We start from the raw sequence: 24,065 nt of genomic DNA, 5'->3' as shown, positions 1-24,065 counted from the left end.
TTTTAGCAGTTTAAGCAGTAATTTATGATTTTCTCTTGCTCTCAATAAATCTTGTGTTAAAGAGGACCTTTCACCTGTATAAACTATGTTAACTGAGTATGCTGCCATATAGAGCGGCGCCCGGGGATCTCACTGCACTTACTATTATCCCCGGGCGCCGCTCTGTTCTCCCTTTATAGGCTCCGGTACCTTTGCTTCTTAAGTTATAGTAGGCGGGTCTTCCCTTGTCCTGCCGGCGTCTCCTTCTCCTAGGCTGCAGCGCTGGCCAATCGCAGCGCACAGCTCACAGCCTGGGAGGTTTTTTTCTCCCAGGCTGTGAACTGTGCGCTGCGATTGGCCAGCGCTGCAGCCTAGGAGAAGGAGACGCCCACAGGACAAGGGAAGACCCGCCTACTATAACTTAAGAAGCAAAGGTACCGGAGCCTATAACGGGAGAACGGAGCGGGACCCGGGGATAATAGTAAGTGCAGTGAGATCCCCGGGCGCCGCTCTATATGGCAGCATACTCAGTTAACATAGTTTATACAGGTGAAAGGTCCTCTTTAAGCATAAAAAATAAAAAAAATATATGGTGAGACGGTTGCAAGTACTCTTATGATATGATTTCATCGAGCAGTTTTGAAGGGGGGGGGGGGGGGGGGGAGACTTATTTTCGCCCTGAGAGAAATTTTACCTAGAAACTGCACTGGGACCCCATAGACTATAATGGGGTCCGTTATGTTTCCGCTCAGATGATTTTAAAGCTGAGACAAAAGTCCTGCATGCACAACTTTTGTCTCCGCTCCAAAATCATTTTCTGAGCGGAAACATAACGGACCCCATTATAGTCTATGGGGTCCTTAGGCTCCGTTAGGCTCAGTTATGTGCCTTCTCTGTCCTTTCCGTTCTCCTGCTTCTAAACGGAGCAGGAGAACGGAAAGGCTGAACGGTAATGTGAAGCCTACTGGAAGTTCTCCAGGGTATGGAGAGTTATTGGCAATGCTCCATGGGAAAGGAGTAGGCAAAGAGGTATCCCCCAAGAAAAAGAACCATCTCACCTATCAGAAGAGGCCCCTATGAGTCAAGATCTGACTTTGTGCTCATGCACACAAACGTATTTTTTTTCAGTTTTTTTTACAGGTCTGTATGCGGAACAATTCACTTCAATGGGGCTTGAAAAAACGGATTCTGTGTCCGTATGTCCACATGTCAGTTCCGCAAAAAAATAAAAATAAATAGAACATGTCTTATTCTAGGCATTGTTACAATGGAGCTGCAAAAAAAAAAAAAAAACGGATGCATCACGGACATCAAACAAAAAATGAATGGTAGGACAGCACCACTTACTTGAAAGCATTCAAGAAACTTTGCGGCGGTGCTCGTGGCGTCAGGTCTCGGCCTCAGAGACCCCCAAAATACCAGTAAAGATGAAGAAGGTCACGGCACTCCAAAAGCTAGTTCAATGTTCTTTAATCCACCAAATATTCAGCAGCAACGTTTCGACATATGTAGCTTGATAAAGACTATTGTCGAAACGTTGCTGCTGAATATTTGGTGGATTAAAGAACATTGAACTAGCTTTTGGAGTGCCGTGACCTTCTTCATCTTTACCTGCATCACGGACATTGCATGGAAGTCATCCTTTTTTTGTGGATCGCAAAATATATGCATTCGTGTACATGAGCCCTTCACAAGGGGATATCTGGCTGGGCTATATTCCCTTGTCAAATCCCAAGGCTGGTTGGAGGGTCGGGATCTATTCTTGACTCATAGGGAGCCACTTCCAAGAGGTGGCGCTAGTGAGTTGGTTCTTTCTCTTGGGAGATACGTCTTTGCATAAACACGTGTAAATGGGGCTATTGTGTCTGGCTGTGAACAAGTTAAAGAGCAGATATCACGTATGCATCAGCTTTCTCCGCGATCAGAACACGCCCTCCAGTACAGCTCACACAAGGGTTGTCACCAGCCCTGAAGAGCGGATCTCATTAGCTGCGCACGTGTAGGGCAGAGGATAGGACTGCCCCGGTAAGCGGCGGAGACAGCACGCGCAGTCCTGTATGGACAGGTGACGGCGAGCTACAATGTCAACAACGAACACACAGACAAGCGGCCGGACCACGCCCCCCTCATACCACGAAAGAGTTAAGAATTCTCTGGGGGGCGGGGTGCCCACCACGCCCCTATCCTAAGCACGTGACCCAGCCTGTCGAACAACAACAAGGAGCAGCCAATGAGAGACCAAGGCCTGGCCACGTGCCAGAGAGTATGGTGGGCGTGGTCTTTTTGGTATCCGGCGGCAGCCAATAAAAGTAGTAAGATGAGTTCTGGAGGCGGAGGAAGGCGGGTCTGGTGGAGAAGGCGGCAGTGTGGGCGGGGTCCCGGTGCGCGCTCTCCGTTGGTCGGTTCTCTCTCTTGCTCCTCCCCCCTTCTCCTCGGGAAGATGGCGACGTTGAGCACCGGAGCCCTTGACAGAGCGGCCGGGAGCACCGGGGTTCCACTCCGCCTTCACAAACCAGCAACTTCTACCGCCCGTATTGATGAAACGTCGCCGCAGAACCTAGGAGCCTGCGGGGAGAGAGCTGAGGTATGGGGGGAGGGGCATAGCTGCTCCGCTACACAGCACACACCCCCTCCTCACGCTGACACCCGCAAGCTACACCCCCTTTCCATGTTATAATGCACCCGGGGCTCGTATCTTATTCCCCCTAGTGACACCTAGGTGCTGCACACCCCAGCTCCCCCCTCACACTGACACCCGGGAGGTACACACCCCCTGACTCAACTCCCCCCCCCCCTCCCCTCACACTGACAACCGGGAGGTACACCTCCCTCAGCTCCCCCCTCACACTGACACCCGGGAGGTACACACCCCCAGCTTCCCCCCTCACACTGACACCCGGGAGGTACACACCCCCAGCTCCCCCCCTCACACTGACACCCGGGAGGTACACACCCCCTGACCCAACCCCCTTCCTCACACTGACAACCGGGAGGTACACCCCCCCAGCTCCCTCCCTCACACTGACACCCGGGAGGTACACACACACCCCCTCTCACACTGACACCCGGGAGGTACACACCCCCAGCTCCCCCCCTCACACTGACAACCGGGAGGTACACACCCCCAGCTCCCCCCCCCCCCTCACACTGACACCCGGGAGGTACACACCCTCAGCTCCCCCCCTCACACTGACAACCGGGAGATACACACCCCCTGACCCAACCCCCTTCCTCACACTGACAACCGGGAGGTACACCCCCCCAGCTCCCTCCCTCACACTGACACCCGGGAGGTACACACACACCCCCTCTCACACTGACACCCGGGAGGTACACACCCCCAGCTCCCCCCTCACACTGACAACCGGGAGGTACACACCCCCAGCTCCCCCCCCCCCTCACACTGACACCCGGGAGGTACACACCCTCAGCTCCCCCCCTCACACTGACAACCGGGAGATACACACCCCCTGACCCAACCCCCCCCCCCCCCTCACACTGACAACCGGGAGGTACACCCCCCCCAGCTCCCCCCCTCACACTGACACCCAGGAGGTACACCCTCCCCCCTCACACTGACACCCGGGAGGTACACCCCCCCCCCCCCTCACACTGACACCCGGGAGATACACACCCCCTGACCCAACCCCCCCTCTCACACTGACAACCGGGAGGTACACACCCCCAGCTCCCTCCCTCACACTGACACCCGGGAGGTACACCCCCCTCTCACACTGACACCCGGGAGATACACACACCCTGACCCAACCCCCCCCCCCCCTCACACTGACACCCAAGAGGTACACACACACACACCCCTCTCACACTGACACCCGGGAGATACACACCCCCTGACCCAACCCCCCCCCTCTCACACTGACAACCGGGAGGTACACACCCCCAGCTCACCCCTCACACTGACAACCGGGAGGTACACACCCCCAGCTCCCCCCCTCACACTGACACCCGGGAGGTAAACCCCCCCCCCCCCCCCCTCTCACACTGACACCCGGGAGATACACACCCCCAGCTCCCCCCCTCACACTGACACCCGGGAGGTACACACCCCCTGACCCAACCCCCTTCCTCACACTGACAACCGGGAGGTACACCCCCCCAGCTCCCTCCCTCACACTGACACCCGGGAGGTACACACACACCCCCTCTCACACTGACACCCGGGAGGTACACACCCCCAGCTCCCCCCCTCACACTGACAACCGGGAGGTACACACCCCCAGCTCCCCCCCCCCCTCACACTGACACCCGGGAGGTACACACCCTCAGCTCCCCCCCTCACACTGACAACCGGGAGATACACACCCCCTGACCCAACCCCCCCCCCCCCTCACACTGACACCCGGGAGGTACACACACACACACACACACACCCCTCTCACACTGACACCCGGGAGATACACACCCCCTGACCCAACCCCCCTCCCCCCCTCACACTGACACCCGGGAGGTACACACCCCCAGCTCCCCCCCTCACACTGACAACCGGGAGGTACACACCCCCAGCTCCCCCCCCCTCACACTGACAACCGGGAGGTACACACCCCCAGCTCCCCCCCCCTCACACTGACACCCGGGAGGTACACTCCCCCTGACCCAACCCCCCCCCTCCCCCCTCACACTGACAACCGGGAGGTACACACCCCCAGCTCCCCCCCCTCACACTGACACCCGGGAGGTACACACACACACACACACACACACACACACACACACACACACACACACACACACACACACACACACACACCCCCTCTCACACTGACACCCGGGAGATACACACCCCCAGCTCCCCCCTCACACTGACACCCGGGAGGTACACTCCCCCTGACCCAACCCCCCCCCTCCTCACACTGACACCCGAAAGATACACACACCCTAACCCCCCCATCCCCCTCACACTGACAACCTGGGAGCTACGCTCCCCCCCTCACACTGACACCCGGGAGATACACCCAGGACATACACACCCCCAGCTCCCCCCCCCTCACACTGACACCCGGGAGATACACACCCCCTGCCCCTCCTCATGCTGACAACCGGGAGATACACACACCCCCGACCCTCCCTCATACTGACAACCGGGAGATACACCCCTCCCCCAGCTCCCCCTTACACTGACAACCAGGAGGTACACACCCCCAGCTCCCCCCCTCACACTGACACCCGGGAGGTACAACCCCCCCCCTCCTCTCACACTGACACCCGGGAGATACACACCCCCAGCTCCCCCCCTCACACTGACAACCGGGAGATACAAACTCCCGACCCTCTCTCATACTGACACACCCTCTGACCCCCCCATCCCCCTCACACTGACAACCGGGAGATGCTCCCCCCCCAACACTGACATCCGGGAGATACACACCCCCTGACCCTCCCTCCCCCTCACTCTGAAACCCGGGAGATACACACCCCCAGCTCCCCCCCCCCCCCTCACACTGACACCCGTGAGATACTCAACCTTAGCTCCCACTTACACTGACACCCGGAAAATACACACCCTCTGACCCTCCCTCACACTGATAACCGGGAGGTACACCCACCCACACACTGACACCCGGGAGGTACAAATCCTCAGCTTTCCCCCTCACACTGACACCCAGGAGATACAAACCCCCGACCCTCTCTCATACTGACACACCCCCTGACCCCCCATCCCCCTCACACTGACACCCGGGAGATACACACCTCCTGACCTCCCCCCATCCCCCTCACACTGACACCCGGGAGATACACACACCCTAACCCCCCCCCATCCCCCTCACACTGACACCCGGGAGATACACACACCCTAACCCCCCCCATCCCCCTCACACTGACAACCTGGAGATACACACCCCCTGCCCCTTCTCACACTGACAACCGGGAGATACACCCAGGACATACACACCCCCAGCTCCCCCCCCCTCACACTGACACCCGGGAGATACACACCCCCTGCTCCTCCTCATGCTGACAACCGGGAGATACACACACCCCCGACCCTCCCTCACACTGACAACCGGGAGATACACACCCCGACCCTCCCTCATACTGACACCCGGGTGATACACACCCAGGACCCTCTCTCATACTGACACACCCCCTGACCCCCCCATTCCCCTCACACTGACAATCGGGAGATACACCTTCCCCCCCCGACCCTCCCTCATACTGACACCCGGGAGATACGCTCCCCTTCCTCACACTGACACCCGGGAGATACACACCCCCTGCCCCTCCTCATACTGACAACCGGGAGATACAACCCCCTGGCCCTCCCTCATACTGACAACCGGGAGATGCTCCCCCTTACACTGACACTCGGGAAATACACACACCCTGACCCCCCTTTCCCCTCACACTGACACCCGGGAGATACACACCCTTAGCTTTCCCTCACACTGATACTTGGGAGGTACACACTCCCAATCCTCCCCTCACACTGACACCTGGGACATACACACCCCCTGACCCCCCCCCCTCTCACTGACACCCGGGACAAACACACCCCCTGACGACCCCTGACGACCCCCCCCCCCCACACTCACACCCGGGAGATGCACCCCTCCTGAATCCCGCCCCCTCGCACTGACAACCGGGAGGTACACACCCCCTGACCCCCCCCCTCTCACTGACACCCGGGACAAACACACCGCCTGAAGACCCGACCCCCCCCCCAACACTCACACCCGGGAGATGCACCCCTCCTGAATCCTGCCCCCTCACACTGACAACCGGGAGGTACACACCCCCTGACCCAACCCCCCTCACACTGACACCCGGGACGTACAGACCCCCTGACCCAACCCCCCTCACACAGACACCCGGGACGTACACAACCCCTGACCCAACCCCCCTCACACTGACACCCGGGACATACACACCCCCTGACCCAACCCCCCCTCACACTGACACCCGGGACGTACACACCCCCTGACCCAACCCCCCTCACACTGACACCTGGGACATACCCAACCCCCCTCACACTGACACCCGGGACATACACACCCCCTGACCCAACCCCCCTCACACTGACACCCGGGACATACACACCCCCTGACCCAACCCCCCTCACACTGACACCCGGGACATACACACCCCCTGACCCAACCCCCCTCACACTGACACCCGGGACATACACACCCCCTGACCCAACTCCCCTCACACTGACAACCGGGACATACACACCCCCTGACCCAACCCCCCTCACACTGACAACCGGAAGATACACCTCACCCCCCCCCCCCCCCATCCCCTCACACTGACATCCGTGAGATACACCCCCGACCCTCTCTCATACTGACACACCCCCTGACCCCCCCATCCCCCTAATACTGACATTTGGGAGATACACACCCCCTGCCCCTCCTCACACTGACAACCGGGAGATACACACCCCCAGCTCCTCCCCCTCACACTGACACCTGGGACATACACACCACCTGACACCCCCTCCCTTTCCCACTGACACCCGGGAGATACAAACCCCTCGACCCTCTCTCATACTGACACACCCCCTGACCCCCCCCATCCCCCTCACACTGACAACCGGGAGATACACACCCCGACCCCCCCTCATACTGACACCCGGGAGATACGCTCCCCCCCCCTCACACGGACACCCGGGAGATACACACCCCCTGCCCCTCCTCATACTGACAACCCGGAGATACACCTCCCCGGCACTCCCTCATACTGACAACCGGGAGATACACCCCCCCAGCTCCCCCTTACACTGACACCCGGGAAATACACACACCCTGACCCCCCTTTCCCCTCACACTGACACCCGGGAGATACACACCCCTAGCTTTCCCTCACACTGATACTTGGGACATACACCCCCCCCCCCTCACTGACACCCGGGACATACACACCCCCTGACGACCCCCCCCCCCCCCCTCACACTGACACCTGGGACATACACACCCCCAGCTCCCCCTCACACTGACACCCGGGACATACACACCCCCAGCTTCCCCTCACACTGACACCCGGGAAGTACACACCCCCAGCTCCCCCCCCCTCACACTGACACCCGGGAGATACACACCCACTGACCCAACTCTCCCCCCCCCTCCCCCTCACACTGACACCCGGGAGGTACACACCCCCGAACCTCTCTCATACTGACACTCCCCCCATCACCCTCACACTGACACCCGGGAGATGCACACCCCCAGCATCCCCTCACACTGATACCCTGGAGGTACACACCCCTGACCCCCCCCCCCCCTCCTCTCACTGACACCCTGGAGATACACCCCCCCTGAACCCCCCTCCCCCTCACACTGACACCCGGGAGGTACACACCCCCAGCTCCCCCCCCTCACACTGACATCCGGGAGATACAAACCCCCGACCCTCTCTCATACTGACACACCCCCTGACCCCCCCCCCCATCCCCCTAACACTGACAACTGGGAGATACACACCCCCTGCCCCTCCTCACACTGACATCCGGGAGATACAAACCCCCCGACCCTCTCTCATACTGACACACCCCCTGACCCCCCCCCCCCATCCCCCTAACACTGACAACTGGGAGATACACACCCCCAGCTCCCCCCCTCACACTGACACCCGGGAGGTACACACCCCCAGCTCCCCCCCCTCACACTGACATCCGGGAGATACAAACCCCCGACCCTCTCTCATACTGACACACCCCCTGACCCCCCCCCCCATCCCCCTAACACTGACAACTGGGAGATACACACCCCCAGCTCCCCCCCTCACACTGACACCCGGGAGGTACACACCCCCTGACCCAACCCCCCTCACACTGACATCCGGGAGATACAAACCCCCGACCCTCTCTCATACTGACACACCCCCTGACCCCCCCCCCCCCATCCCCCTAACACTGACAACTGGGAGATACACACCCCCTGCCCCTCCTCACACTGACATCCGGGAGATACAAACCCCCCGACCCTCTCTCATACTGACACACCCCCTGACCCCCCCCCCATCCCCCTAACACTGACAACTGGGAGATACACACCCCCTGCCCCTCCTCACACTGACATCCGGGAGATACAAACCCCCGACCCTCTCTCATACTGACACACCCCCTGACCCCCCCCCCCATCCCCCTAACACTGACAACTGGGAGATACACACCCCCTGCCCCTGAACCCCTTCCTTACACTGACAACCGGGAGATACACACCCCCAGCTCCTCCCCCTTCACACTGACACCTGGGACATACAGACCACCTGACCCCCCCCCCCCCTTTTCCCCCTTCACACTGACACCCGGGAGATACAAACCCCTCGACCCTCCCTCATACTGACACCCGGGAGCTATACACACCCCCTGCCCCAATTCCTCAAATTTTTCAGACTCTCTGCTTGCAGTCAGTGAAGTGAAAAGGTATGAAATACATATTACCTGCACTGATGCTGTGGTAACAGACTCTCAGCAGTCTGATGCATTAGGCCAGGGCAGGGTTTTCAGGCCCTGTTTTCAAACAAGGATGTTCTCATTCACTGCCAGCAAGCAGAGATGGGGTGGATATGAATCACCAAGCACATAAGTTGTAGACCTCTACTTGCATGACGGTTGCTGCGTTCCAAAAACGTGTCCTCCCATCCAACTGTCCGTTTAGAGAAGTTACCTGTGTTCCAGAAGCTGTGGTCATGGGACTCCAGGGTACGACGACACATGTCGCCGTGTAGCCGTATTCTTGATGCGCTGGCGATCAGGCGAGCTAATTTGTCAGCTGATCGGATCATGAAATTGTGCACTGGTCGGCGGCATATCTTCCCAGAGTTGCCAACATAACAAAAGCCTGCTTTGTTCAACCCCCATGCCCTTTCCTTCAGCCAGTGTAAAGGCCTTTTAAATGTGTACAAAAAATAGTGGTAGGTTGTGGTGGCTCACTAGCAAGTAGTTAAGGTATGGTGCTGCAAGCTCATATAGAGGGAATCACCCCACCCTCTCTTAAAGGCAAATGTAGTAATAGGAAAATGAGCGAGCACTCATACACTTGGCAACCAGATTGACATGTGCAGAAAATATTTATTAAATCCCCATAAAATACAAGTAATAAAATTTATAAGAACAATGTAGCAATAATATACAACATTACAGTCACATATATTGTGGTAGATATGATCGACACTATATTCATATGACTCAATATTGTCGATAAATTCAATAGTATATATCTCACCAAAAAACTTCAAGTATATGCTGTTATTTGGGAAGAGGGGGTATTATCTTCTAGCGCTCTATCCCAATTTGGGAAACTGAATGTCACTGAAAATGCTGTAGGTGTATTCACTCAGTGGTCCACTGAGGAAGGGAGAGTGAATCTACCCGTAACGCGTATGGTGAAACAAGTGATGTACCTGCATTGAAAAGCCTCCGATAACACTGTATGGCCATACAGAAGAAAATCTCTACAGTAAAGGATTAACTATTCTTATCGTTGAAAGCTGCACCAAAGGAAATTGCGGAACAGAGTGGTAACTCCTGCGATCTTTGGAACTCCCGCAAAATTTAAACCAGCTTGCTGTATGGAGCGACTGAATAAGCCGGCAAATATTTAAAGCTCCATTGAAGCAATAGGGAGAAAGCAGACGCTAGACGGTAAGCCAAACATCGATTTAAAGTTTTCTTCAATCCAAAGCTCATATCGACCTTAATAGGATATGCTATAAGAGACTTTTCACATTATCAGGATTCCTGTGGACACTTTATGAACATATTGCGCTCCCAGTGAATACACCTACAACATTTTCAGTGACATTCAGTTTCCCAAATTGGGATAGAGCGCTAGAAGATAATAACCCCTCTTCCCAAATAACAGCATATACTTGAAGTTTTTTGGTGAGATATATACTATTGAATTTATCGACACTATTGAGTCATATGAATATAGTGTCGATCATATCTACCACAATATATGTGACTGTAATGTTGTATATTATTGCTACATTGTTCTTATAAATTTTATTACTTGTATTTTATGGGGATTTAATAAATATTTTCTGCACATGTCAATCTGGTTGCCAAGTGTATGAGTGCTCGCTCATTTTCCTATTACTACATTTGCCTTTTAAATGTGTGCCAGTCATCTGGTTTTAAATGGTGATGGGCGTTTTATGACCCTGATTTGGGTTGTGTGAACAGACCCTAACAATCTAAACAGTAGAGTGGATTATTATTTCTGCCCCTCTATTTACTAACCAACACCCGTCATAACCTGCTTTGGTCACCAGAGGGCAGCAGAGCAGAATGACAGTGGTTGATACCTATAAAGATTCATTATCTTCCCGTAATTTTCTATTATAACATTGCATATGACACAGTATGGGGCATGACCTTTTTTCCAATCTCTTTCTTCAGGTCTCTCTGTTCTTCAGCGACGCCAGAACATCATTTCACATTGGCAAGATGCTGGACGTACAGCCTGGGCAGTATCAGGACAGTTTCTATGGAGCCCTGCAGCACCCAAGAGCAGCAATGTCAGGCTGTCAGCCTGTGCAAAGCCGAACCCATCCAGTGCTGTCCACTGTTATTCCCGTCCCCAAACACAGGTCAGGGATGGGACACCACTACATTGTACTCTTTTCCTTTATCCCTCTAATACCTCATGTATTTTGAATGTTAAAGGGGTTCTCGGAGATTTTAATGTTGATTTTCTGTCCTCGTTATCAGATTGGTGGGGGTCCAACACTCCGCACCCAGCTGTTTCTTTGTGCCTCCGGTGCTGTATCTACACAGCTGGACGGAGCTGGTATCTGCCGCGCTGCACCCAGTGCGCAGCTCTGTCCTCTCTACATGGGGCAGAGCTGTGTCATTTCTGCGCTGAAGCTACAACGGAACAGCTGATCAGAGTGGTAGTGGAGTGTTGTGCCCCCCTCCAATCGGATGTTGATGGCCTATCGTGAGGCTAGGCCATCAGTGTCAAAATCCTGGACAATCCCTTTAAGCATTTTTTTTTCATTGTCGTGTATATCCCTTTTTCTAATCAGTTTTTATTTTCTGATGAACATGATTATGAGGAGGCCATTTTGCCTGTTCTTAACAGCATTAAGAAAATTGCTTTACGGCAGCCCAGTGCGCCATAGACACAAGGGTCAGGAGGAGACGTTAGTGAATTCTGTGGGACAGTTTTCTAGGCATGCTCTGTGATCTGTGCAGAGGTCATTGTACAAGGAAAAAATAGATAAGCTCTGACAATCATCTATGGTGAATGATGGATCTTGTCTCATCTATACATAGAGGTGATATCATTGCAGGCAGGATTACAATGACAGATAAGCAGGTAACTGCAGTAAACTGATTTGTACAGACCAAGAAGTGACACCTATTATTAGGCTCAGTGACCAGTACGAAAACTGCAAGATTTTATGTTTTTTGTTTAAATTTATATATTAACATGGAAAATTCAAAAAAATCTAGTGATCAGCGAAGCGAGCTTCTGATGTTACATCTGAAGTCGCTTTGTTCAAAACTTCAGATTAATACTGTACAGAGGTTCGTCTCTGTACACAATTAACCCCTTAGGGACCCATGACGTACCGGTACGGCATGGTTCCCGAGTCCTTAAGGACCCATGTCATGTGTTGTTCCGATCACCGCCGCCCGGCGGGCGGTGATCGGAACCCGGTTCCTGCTCAAATCATTGAGCAGGCACCTTGCCACCCCCTACCCCCGTGTCGGCGATTGCCGCAAACCGCAGGTCAATTCAGACCTGCGGTTTGGGGCTTTTACCTGGTGCGGCAGTGGTGCCATCGGGTCCCCATGGGGCTGTGGGGGGGACCCGATGGCATGGACGGCAGCGCGATGCCTTCCTGAGGCATCTGCGCTGCCTTCCGGTGACGAGCCTGTGAGATCCAGGGGGCTGTATGAGTAATACACACAGTATTACTCATACAGCCAATGCATTCCTATACAGAAGTATTGGAATGCATTGTAAAGGATTAGACCCCCAAAAGTTCAAGTCCCAAAGTGGGACAAAAAATAAAGTGAAAAAAAAGGTTGAAAAAAAAAAGTTTTCCACCCAAAAAATTAAAAGTTTCAAGTAAAAATAACCAAAAACGTAGTTTTCCCCAAATAAAGTTAAAAAAAATAGGGGGAATATTTTTTTTATACATATTAGGTATCTCCGCGTCCGTATTGAGCGCGGCTCTATAAACATATCACATGACCTAACCCCTCAGATGAACACCGTAAAAAATAAAAACTGTGCTAAATAAACAATTTTTTTGTCACCTTACATCACAAAAAGTACAACAGCAAGCGATCAAAAAGGCGTTTGCCCACCAAAATAGTACCTATCTAACCGTCACCTCATCCCGCAAAAAATGAGCCCCTACCTGAGACAATCGCCCAAAAAATAAAAAATTTATGGCTCAGAATATGGAGACACTAAAACATCATTTTCTTTTTGTTTTAAAAAAGCTGTTATTGTGTAAAACTTACATAAATAAATAAAAAAGTATACATATTAGGTATCGCCGCGTTTGTATCGACTGGCTCTATAAAAATATCACATGACCTAACCCCTCAGATGAACACCGTAATTTTTTTTTATAAAAACTGTGCTAAATAAACAATTTTTTGTCACCTTACATCACAAAAAGTGTAATAGCAAGCGATCAAAAAGTCACACGCACCCCAAAATAGTGCCAATAAAACAGTCATCTCATCCTGCAAAAATCATACCCTACCCAAGGTAATCGCCCAAAAACTGAAAAAATTATGGCTCTCAGACTAAGGAAACACTAAAACATGATTTTTTTGCTTCAAAAAAGAAATCATTGTGTAAAACTTACATAAATAAAAAAAAAAGTATACATATTAGGTATCGCCGCATCGTGATAACCTGGTCTATAAAAATATCACATGATCTAACCTGTCAGATGAATGTTGTAAATAACAAAAAATAAAAACGGTGCCAAAACAGCTATTTCTTGTTATCTTGCCTCACAAAAAGTGTAATATAGAGCAACCAAAAATCATATGTACCCTAAACTAGTACCAACAATACTGCCACCCTATCCCGTAGTTTCTAAAATGGGGCCACTTTTTTGGAGTTTGTACTCTAGGGGTGCATCAGGGGGGCTTCAAATGGGACATGGTGTCAAAAAAAACAGTTCAGCAAAACCTGCCTTCCAAAAACCATATGGCATTCCTTTCCTTCTGCGCCCTGCCGTGTGCCCGTACAGCTGTTTACGACCACATATGGGGTGTTTCTGTAAACTACAGAATCAGGGCCATAAATATTGAGTTTGGTTTGGCTGTTAAGGGCCCTTTCACACTAGCGTTGTCCGGATCCGGCGTGTACTCCATTTGCCGGAATTACACGCCGGATCCGGAAAAACGCAAGTGAACTGAAAGCATTTGAAGACGGATCCGTCTTCAAAATGCGTTCAGTGTTACTATGGCACCCAGGACGCTATTAAAGTCCTGGCTGCCATAGTAGTAGTGGGGAGCGGGGGAGCAGTATACTTACCGTCTGTGCGGCTCCCGGGGCGCTCCAGAATGACGTCAAAGCGCCCCATGCGCATGGATGACGTGATCCATGCGACACGTCATCCATGAGTGTGGGGCGCCCTGACGTCACTCTGGAGAGCCCGGGGAGCCGCACGGACGGTAAGTATACTGCTCCCCCGCTCCCCACTACACTTTACCATGGCTGCCAGGACTTTAGCGTCTTGGCAGCCATGGTAACCATTTAGAAAAAGCTAAACGTCGGATCCGGCAATGCGCCGAAACGACGTTTAGCTTAAGGCCGGATCCGGATTAATGCCTTTCAATGGGCATTAATTCCGGATCCGGCCTTGCGGCAAGTGTTCAGGATTTTTGGCCGGAGCAAAAAGCGCAGCATGCTGCAGTATTTTCTCCGGCCAAAAAACGTTCCAGTCCGGAACTGAAGACATCCTGATGCATCCTGAACGGATTTCTCTCCATTCAGAATGCATTAGGATAAAACTGATCAGGATTCTTCCGGCATAGAGCCCCGACGACGGAACTCTATGCCGGAAGAAAAGAACGCAAGCGTGAAAGAGCCCTAATCCTTGCTTTGTAAAAGTAAAAAAAATATTAAAATGGAACATCTGGCAAAAAATTTAAATTCTGAAATTTCATCTCTATTTTCCATTAATTCTTGTGGAACACCTAAAGGGTTAACAACGTTTGTAAAATCAGTTTTGAATACCTTGAGGGGTGTAGTTTCTTAGATGGGGTCACTTTTATGGAGTTTCTACTCTAGGGGTGCATCAGGGGGCTTCAAATGGGACATGGTGTCAAGAAAACCAGTCCAGCAAAATCTGACTTCCAAAAACCGTATAGCATTCCTTTCCTACTCCTACTCTATTTTCCATTAATTCTTGTGGAACACCTAAAGGGTTAACAAAGTTTGTAAAATCAGTTTTGAATACTGTAGTTTCTAGAATGGGGTCATTTTTGGGTGGTTTCTATTATGTAAGCCTTGCAAAGTGACTTCAGACCTGAACTGGTCCCTAAAAATTGGGTTTTTGAAAATTTCAGAAAAATTTCAAGATTTGCTTCTAAACTTCTAAGCCTTGTAACATCCCCAAAAAATAAAATATCATTCCCAAAATGATCCAAACATGAAGTAGACATATGGGGAATGTAAAGTAATAACTATTTTTGGAGGTATTACTATGTATTATAGAAGTAGAGAAATCTCAGAATGGCCTGGATAAGTCAAAGCGTTTTAAAGTTATCAGCACTGATTTGCAAAAAATGGCCAAGTCCAGAAGGTGAAATAGGGCCGAGTCCTTAAGGGGTTAAAATGTATGGGCTCCGATGAGCCGAAGTAAGTTATTCGCAAAGTCGCTCGTGACTTAGTTGACTTACTTTCGCATTTGATTTTATAAGTATAAAACCATTTGAAAACTTGAAAAAGTTTTTTTATGGCATTAGGGACATCATATTAAAATTTGATGCAAAGGTTTACTGGTAGTTGCTCTTTAAGCCTTTAGTGTTTACCGCAGACCCCCTCTACTATGAGGGACCATAAAGGTATCTGCAGCCAGGGACTGGCCTTAGACCCGATAGGAGGGGCTCACCCGAGCCCTACCTCACGGCCGCCAGCCAGCTAGATAACAGCCTGATGTTCTCAGCTAGGGGTGGGTGATATGGCCTAAAATCTATATTGCAATATATATCGCATATCGCACATGCTTCAAATTATATCGCGATATATTCTATATTTCTGGGGGGTAAACCTTTTTTTATTTTTTACTTTTTATTTAATAACTATTAGCCTCCTTAGGGGCTAAAACCCTTGTCCTACTCACCGTAATAGAGCTCTATTAGGGTGAATAGGACTTCACACTCTCCCTGCTGCTCTGTGCATAGTGCACACAGCAGCAGGGAGCGGACTATGGCAGCCAGGGCTTCAGTAGCGTCCTGGCTGCCATGGTAACCAATCGGAGCCCCGCGATTACACTGCTGGGGCTCCGATCAGAAGCTACCACCCTGGGGCCACTGCTACCAATGATTTAATCGAGTGGAAGGTGGGGGGGGGGGAAGCGCAATTAATGTAATACTTCGAAGAGGGGGAGTAGATGGGAGGGGCTGTGGCCACTGCACCACCAATGAATATAGTTAATATGCCCGAATACAAATGTAGCTACCTGCATATGCCGGCCATATCCCCTACCTGGCCTCTATTACTGTGCGCCGTGATCCGCCGCAATTAACCCCTCAGGACCTGAGGGGTTAATCGCAGCAGATCACGGTGCGCAGTAATAGAGGCCAGGTATGGGATATGGCCGGCATATGCAGGCTACGTTTGTATTCAGTCCCTCCCCTCCTCCTCTCTGTTCTCATTGGTGGCTCAGTGGCCACAGTCCCTCCCTTCCTCCTCCTAGTCTGTTCTCATTGGTGGTCAGCGGCAGCCGCACACAGTGGGGAGGGAGGAACTCTCTCCTTCTCCACTGTGCCGGCTCAGGAGAACATGGTGAGTGCCGAGAGCGGCGCATGCCATGTTCTACTGCGATATGCCGATATAAACGAAATCTCTATCGTTGGCCAGATTTATATTGTTTATATGGCATATCGTCTATATCGCCCACCCCTACTCTCAGCATTAATTAATGCTAGACATATCTGGTACTTATGGACCTGGCAGGCGCCAGAAGTTGCCTTCCTGAATTCAGCATCCTCAGGATTGCGATACAGTCGAATGCTGCTGCAGGGCGGCAGTATTTTGTACTCTGGTATTTGGTTCTGCTGGGCTGGTATTTTGTTGCTGGCCCCTACTTCTGTTGCCCCCTGCTTTCTGTCAGTTTGGACCCACCTACAACATGAGGCTACTTTTTGTTTGTTTAAGTTCCCAGTCTGCTCCAGCATATCTGGCCGAAATCCACGCCGGTGCAGAAATGCTGCAACATAAATTGACATGCTCCAGATTTAAAATCCGCACCGCATGTCAAGTGATGTGCGTGTTTTCAAGCAGAAAATGTCTGCAGCGTGCGGATGAGATTTGACAAAATATTATCCACTTTGCTACTGCTGTAAAACGCTGCAAATCCACATGCATTTCCACTGCAGAGAATCCCCGAGAGCTTATGCCACATGTGGCTGTACCATAGATGACACCAGTGAGATGAAAAATTGATTGTTGATCACACATTGGTGTCTTCTCTCCAGGCTCGACGAGGCAATAGCAGCGGCCGCTCTGACCAGCTTGTCCTCGGGACCTTTGGTACTGGGAGCAGGAACAGGTATCTGTATACAGTTCATGTAAAAATGACCAAAAGTGAGCAGTAGATTGTGTTTACCTTCATGGCTGATGCAGACAAGACATAGGGGGAGATTTATTAAAACTGGTGAATAGGAACACTTCTGGCTTAATTACCTAATCAGATTCCACCTAACATTTTCCAAAGGGGCTCTGAAAAATGAAAGGTAGAATCTGATTGGTTGCAATGGGCAACTAAGCCATTTTTCTTTTACACCAGTTTTGATAAATCTCTCCCTTTATGTGCTAAAAATGTCTTATTAGTGACCGGTGCATCCCTGGTGTGTTCACAGGATGTCTCAGTGAATCGTGCCCTGAGAATTCCATTATTTCATCAAGCTCAAGCGGTTCTAACAGCTGTGAGCTCTACACGTCCATCCCCTCCACGCCGTCTCCTCCCCTGCAGTCTGCCCCCTGTTTGGCATATGCCGACGCTGGCCTAGAGGACTCTGACACCACTCACTTCCTGTTTGGTGAACCTGTTCCCCGGAAGAGGAAGGTGGGGGCGCTTATATTTCCCTCCCTCCCCTTTGTTGATTTGTATTGATGGATTGATGTAGACCATTGTATTCCTACAGAACTCGGGGCGACTAATGTTCCGCTGCCTGTGGAAGAACTGCGGGAAAGTCCTCAGCACGTCTGCCGCAATACAGAAGCATATCCGTACAGCACATTTGGGGTAAGTGTGACCATGAGGGTGCAGTGTAATGTTATGAGCACTTCTTTTTTTTTTTTGTGTTCATCATTTTGTGTAAATTACTTGTTTTCTTTTATTTATTGGGTCAGCGTGATTACAGCAGTACTACTGTGTCATCGCACGGGTTTACAGACTGAGCTCACCCCTCTATAGAGCCATATAGGTGCTGCAGTCAGCATTGACTGCTGCGTCTGAGGGGTTAAATGACCAGGATCAGTGTTGGTCACTGTAGCAGGGCATCAGCTGTACGTTACAGCTTATAGCCGCCTCGGATGATGCAGACACAGCTTATGGCAGTGTGGTGCAGGAAGGCGTTAAATACAGTGCCTTGCAAAAATATTCAACCTTCCTAAAATAAATTTGTTTGGGTTACCACTAAACATTACGCAGTCTGTATAAGCCTGTATGTTCCTAAAGTATTTTTTCAAACTCTCAATCTGTTATTTGTTTCAATTTTATTTTTATTTTTTAAATTAAAATGAAAAGCTGTGAAATGCTTATGGAAGTATTCAACCCCTTTATTGTGGAAGCTCCCACTGTCATTTGTACTCCAGATAAGCCTGTCAACTTAAAGAGATTCTCTGGGATTTTTATATTGATGACCTATCCTTAGAGTAGGTCATCAATATCAGATCGGCGGGGGTCCGACTCCTGATCAACTGTTCCGCTCCAGCGCCAGAACTACACAGCTCAGTCTGCTGTGTAGTGGATGGACCGGGTTACAGCAGCGCTTGCTTGTGGCGCTACCGCAGAGCAGTTGATTGGCCGGGGTTCTGGGAGTCAGACCTTAGCCATTCTTATATTGATAAACTATCCTAAGGGTAGACCATCAATATAAAAATTCTGTCAGTGCCCTTTAAAGAGGGTTGAATACTTCTGCTAATTACGTACATACATCACATAACCTACTGGTCTACTCACCTCTAGTTTATGTACTGCAGACCGTGTGCAGGACCAGAGCACAATGACGGTGAAGAAGATTTCTACTACACAGAAATGGATGTGAATGTGGACACACTGACAGATGGGCTTTCCAGCCTGACTCCCACCTCTCCTACCACCACTGGACCCCCTCCATTCATTTGTGCGGGATCCCTTGGAGCAGCCAATAGCACAGAGCTGCCTCTGGTATCCCCTCTCAGCTTGTCGGCTCCCAGCACTCTCTGCCACGTGCACACCGACCACGCTTATCAAGTGAGTACATCTGTCTATCGCTGTAATGATCAATGACATCTGCCAGAAGTAGCGGTATAAAGGAAACTGACTTATGGCACATACGTTGCATGTATTATCTATAGATGACAGGTAAACAACTCGTCACTTTCCATGTCCACAGGCTCCTTCTCCCATCAGTGTGTCCATCGCATCTAAGGTTGGCTTCTGGCAGTCTCCTCCGCCCCTGCTAATCAAAGCTCCCCCAGTAAGTACCATCCCATCCTCGACTTTTAAAGGGGTTCTCCCGGAGTTAAACGCATGGATTGCTGTTCTTTAATGAACCCTCCAAGCAAAACTCATCCACCCATTGCAGGTCCTGAAGAGGTGGAGCATGACACAGTACTCATTTTTGTTCTATAAGAACCTGGGTCATGATTCAGTCTCTCAGGACTTGCAGTTGACAGAACAGTGTACCCGTTTTGTATGGAGAGTCCCTTTAAAGGCGGACGACTCTGCATCTATGTAAGTCACCGGGGCAACTATACTAAGACTGGCGTTACATACACCAGTGTTAGTATAAAGTACGAAGGTATAAAATTGGGAAATTTATTAGGAGGCACAAGCAGTCGTCTGACAGCAGTGTGTGAGCCAGAAATTCAAGAACTGGCTTAATTTTGCACTATAATTTACACAGTTTCTGGTGTAAATTATAGTAAATGCGGTGGGACCTAAACCTCTCCCATTTTCTCTTGCCTGTTTTCAGAAGTGGCAAGAACAGTGAAAAGTTGCCATTAGTGTTAAGCGAAGCGAGCATCGGATGCTTGAGCTAAAGTCGCTTTGTTCACAACTTCGGAAAAATACTGTACAGAGATCCTTCTCCGTATTAGTATTAGAATGGGCTCCAATGAGCTGAAGTTAGTTATTCGCGGAGTCGTAGGTGACAGTTGAATAACTTCAGTAGTTGATTTTTAAAGTGGAACACCACTTTAACCCCTTAAAGGACCCATGATGTAGCTGTCCGATCCCTAAACATGGCGCCCGCCCGCGCGTGCAGTGGGTGCCTTAGCCGTGGGTCTCTGCTATTTTAAATAGCAGAGACCAGCGGCACATGTATGCAATCAGCCAAAAGGCTGATCGCATACATCTTACCTTTCAGATGCCGTGGTCAAATGTGACCACGGCATCTGCGCAGACCGGAAGTAGCGCGCTTCCGGTCCGGTAACATCGTTCCCCGGCTGAGAACGGGGGACCTGTTACCTCGATCTAATTGACCGAAGCCTCAAGCTGGCTTCAGAGTCAATTAGATCTATATATCAATACAGGCCACTAGATGGCAGCCTTGTATTGATATAGTGCAAATGAAGTCTTCTATTTAGCCATCACTGAATACTATGGGCAGTCGAATGATTGCCAGTTATTGTCACCCAAGGTGACTTAAAAAAAAGTTTAAAAAAAGTTTTTACAAATATAAAAAAACTAAAAGTTCTAATCACCCCTCTTTCCTTAAAATAAAAATACTTAACCAATAAAAAAAATAAACATCATGGGCATTGCCACGTGTGAAAATGCCCATACTATTAAAATATAACAATATCAATGGCATACGGCAAATGGCGTAGTGGAAAAAAAAATAAAAACTATACATTTTTTTATAAAAAGTGATCAAAAAGTTGCACACACTTAAAATTGGTATCACTGAACAGAACAGATCGTCCCGCAAAAAATTAGTCCTCACACAGCCCCATACACATAGCTACAAAAAAGTTATAGGGGGCAGAATATGGTTAGGAAAAAAATAATTCTTTTCCCTCAAAGGTTTTAATTTTTTTATTCAGTATTAAAACGCAAGAAAAATTATACAAGTGTGGTATCGTTGGAACCGTACTGACCTGGAGAATGAAGATAACAGGTCAATTTTACCGCAGAATAGCGTTTTTTTCCCAATTCTACCCCATTTGGAATTTGTTTCCCGCTCCCTACTACATGGTATGCAACCGTAAATGGTGCCATTAGAAAGTACAACTTGTCCCGCAAAAAATAAGCCCTCATAAGGCTATGTGAATTGAAAAATAAAAAAGTTAGGACTATGGGAAGGCGGGGAGTGAAAAACGAAAACGCAAAAATGGAAAATCCCAGGGTCCTTAAGGGGTTAAAACTTGAAACCGAACTCGGCTTCGGTTCTTAGGTACTAGTTGGAACTGAAGCGGAGTTTGATTTCAAGTTTTAAAGTGGTTTTACACTTTAAAAATCAACTACTGAGGTTATTCAGCGAAGTCACACATGACTTTGCAAATAACTAACTTTGGCTTATTGGAGCCCATACATTCTATTACTGTATGGAGACGGATCTCCGTACAGTATTATTCCAAAGTTTTGAACAAAGCGACTTCGGATGAAGCATCCAAAGCTCTCTTCACTCAACAATAGTTGTCATAATTTGCAACTTTTTTAATGCCGAGAAATTGACTTGAAGCACATTGGGGGTCATTTACTAAGCTGAAATACGCCTAAATTAGGCGTATTTTAGGTGCAGGTGGCAGCGCAACAGCTAGTTGCGCCCGTATCTGTTACTTCGCCCCGCTCACGCCAGATTTAAAATTGTGGAAGGGGATGGGCCGGCAGGTCTCATTTACCATTTTCTACGCTTGTTTTAGACAAGCTCAGAAGCTGTCTTACATCTAGAACTGGCACTGGATGCGCCAAAGTTATGGAGAGGCTTCTGCCTCTTCATCACTTCGGAGGATCCTTCACCAGATATGGGGCTTTATTAAGACTGGCGTCTAAAACTCTGGTCTTAATAAATGTGCTCCATTGTTTTCAGATATGTGCACGAATGCTCCCTGCTAGTACTATGTACCTAGTGCTGCTGTGTGGGGCGATCACTGCACACAGCCGTCAGCAGTGTCCGTCATCACTTTCACAAAATACTGTGTGCAGTGATCTCCCGGTACAGTGGCAGTAAAGGCTTAGCAGCAGGATGTAGAGAGACCTAAAGGATCCCCGTGGCTTCTAATTACGCTGAGTGTGATTTTCCTGCTGTAGGTTCGCCCCACACTGAATATAAGTGAGAAAAGGCCGCAGATCCTGACCGCTCCTCCAAATTCAAAGCAAGCGCCCGGGACTCGGTGAGCAGAGTCTCCTCAGTCTGTGTCTCTGTAATGTGCATATTGGTGTGCCTGGGACAGGGGCTAATAATTATGCCATGTGACCTGTCATTAAAAATCACGCTTTAAGTGTTCAGCAGGTATCGGAGGTCCACCTCTGATCCAGGCCACGTCTTCTTTACCTTTTCCCAGGAAGCCCCGCGGGGAAGCCAAGAAATGCCGAAAGGTATACGGGATGGAACGTAAAGACATGTGGTGCACAGCCTGCCGCTGGAAGAAGGCCTGTCAGAGGTTCATAGACTGAGTGCTGCAGCCGTTCAACTTTAAATGCCCCTAGGGGGCGCAACTGAGCTTTTATTTCATTTTTATTCCCCCCCCCCCTCTAAAACTCAAGTTTTATTCCCAGCCTTTTGTGAACGAGCCCGATGATTCAGGACTATTGTTATACATCCAATATTTTTATACATGGATTGCATTTCTTTTGTATGGTCTGGAGCTGCCCCCTTGTGGGCTGGACCCTACCTAGATGGCCATGAGGAGATTCTTCTCAGGTAACGCTCTGCCAATTTCGGAGATTCCTTTTCGTGGACTGCGAGGGAGAGAAGACCAGATTTATTTTTGATATTGTGAGATAAAAGGAGCCGGGTTATTTGGGTGCTGGAGAGGGGTTGATGTGTTTAGTTTTTTTTGTTTTGTTTTCTTTGTTTTTTCCCCCCTTCCTTAGGGTGGTCTTACGTAAATTCTTGCTGCACTATGCTTTGCACTTTTGAAGGCACTGTGGACATGGGGGAACAGCAGATTTATGGCTCTTAAACTTAGAGGTAGGGGAGAAATACTGGATTTAAAGTGGGAACTCAGCTAGATCCCTAAAACTTTTATGATCGCCTTTCACTGACATGTCACAAAATGGAATATCTGAAAAAACGCTTCTTAATTACTTGGTTCCGCCCACAAAAGGGTTGCCCCCACTATACTTTTGCTTCTTCTTAAGACCCTCCCACCCCTAAAAAAAAAAAACTTTTCAAAGAAGCGTTAGACATTTCCATTTATGAGTTATAATCTCTTTTGCAGCCAGTTGTTAATAGGATTGTATGTAATGCAATCATCCTGCACACTGGATTAAAGGGGTAACCCGACTCGGAAAGATGGGTCTGCTTTTATTTCAGATAAAGTCCCTCTATTGCGTACAGATTGTGGGTGGTATTGCCGCTGATCCCCCATTCACTTAAAAGAAGAGGAGCAGTGGCTGCAGTACCAGGCACAACCAGTGGGTGAGAGTGGCACTTTTCTGTAACAAAAGCGGCCCTTTTTTCCAGTCCTGGACAGCAAAGATGACAGCTGTCTCTTCTCCAGGGACTGAAAGCTAAAGTCATCCTCTGCATCCACTCCCAG

At 50.0% G+C, this 24,065-nt stretch overlaps 1 protein-coding gene across 1 annotated transcript; it reads left to right on the top strand.

Moving 5' to 3' along the window:
- The first annotated feature begins 2,326 nt into the window (after positions 1–2,326).
- On the top strand, positions 2,327–23,581 carry SLC2A4RG (SLC2A4 regulator). The gene is made up of 9 exons (XM_040439105.1): positions 2,327–2,563; positions 11,342–11,532; positions 17,627–17,700; positions 18,011–18,216; positions 18,296–18,396; positions 19,356–19,608; positions 19,751–19,834; positions 22,612–22,694; positions 22,866–23,581. The coding sequence occupies exons 1-9, from the start codon at positions 2,420–2,422 to the stop codon at positions 22,975–22,977; spliced, it is 1,248 nt and encodes a 415-aa protein (XP_040295039.1). The 5' UTR covers positions 2,327–2,419; the 3' UTR covers positions 22,978–23,581.
- Positions 23,582–24,065: the final 484 nt, after the last annotated feature.

This window comes from Bufo bufo, chromosome 6 (assembly GCF_905171765.1).
Source record: "Bufo bufo chromosome 6, aBufBuf1.1, whole genome shotgun sequence".
In the NCBI taxonomy this organism is placed as follows: domain Eukaryota; kingdom Metazoa; phylum Chordata; class Amphibia; order Anura; family Bufonidae; genus Bufo; species Bufo bufo.
This window is presented reverse-complemented; position numbering and strand designations above follow the sequence as displayed.

Excerpts from the sequence above, each read along its gene's own strand:
- SLC2A4RG (XM_040439105.1), top strand. The coding sequence starts at position 2,420 with ATGGCGACGTTGAGCACCGGAGCCCTTGACAGAGCGGCCGGGAGCACC. Across the intron at positions 2,564-11,341 it reads CCTGCGGGGAGAGAGCTGAG|GTCTCTCTGTTCTTCAGCGA; the intron begins GTATGGGGGGAG and ends CTCTTTCTTCAG. Across the intron at positions 11,533-17,626 it reads ATTCCCGTCCCCAAACACAG|GCTCGACGAGGCAATAGCAG; the intron begins GTCAGGGATGGG and ends TCTTCTCTCCAG.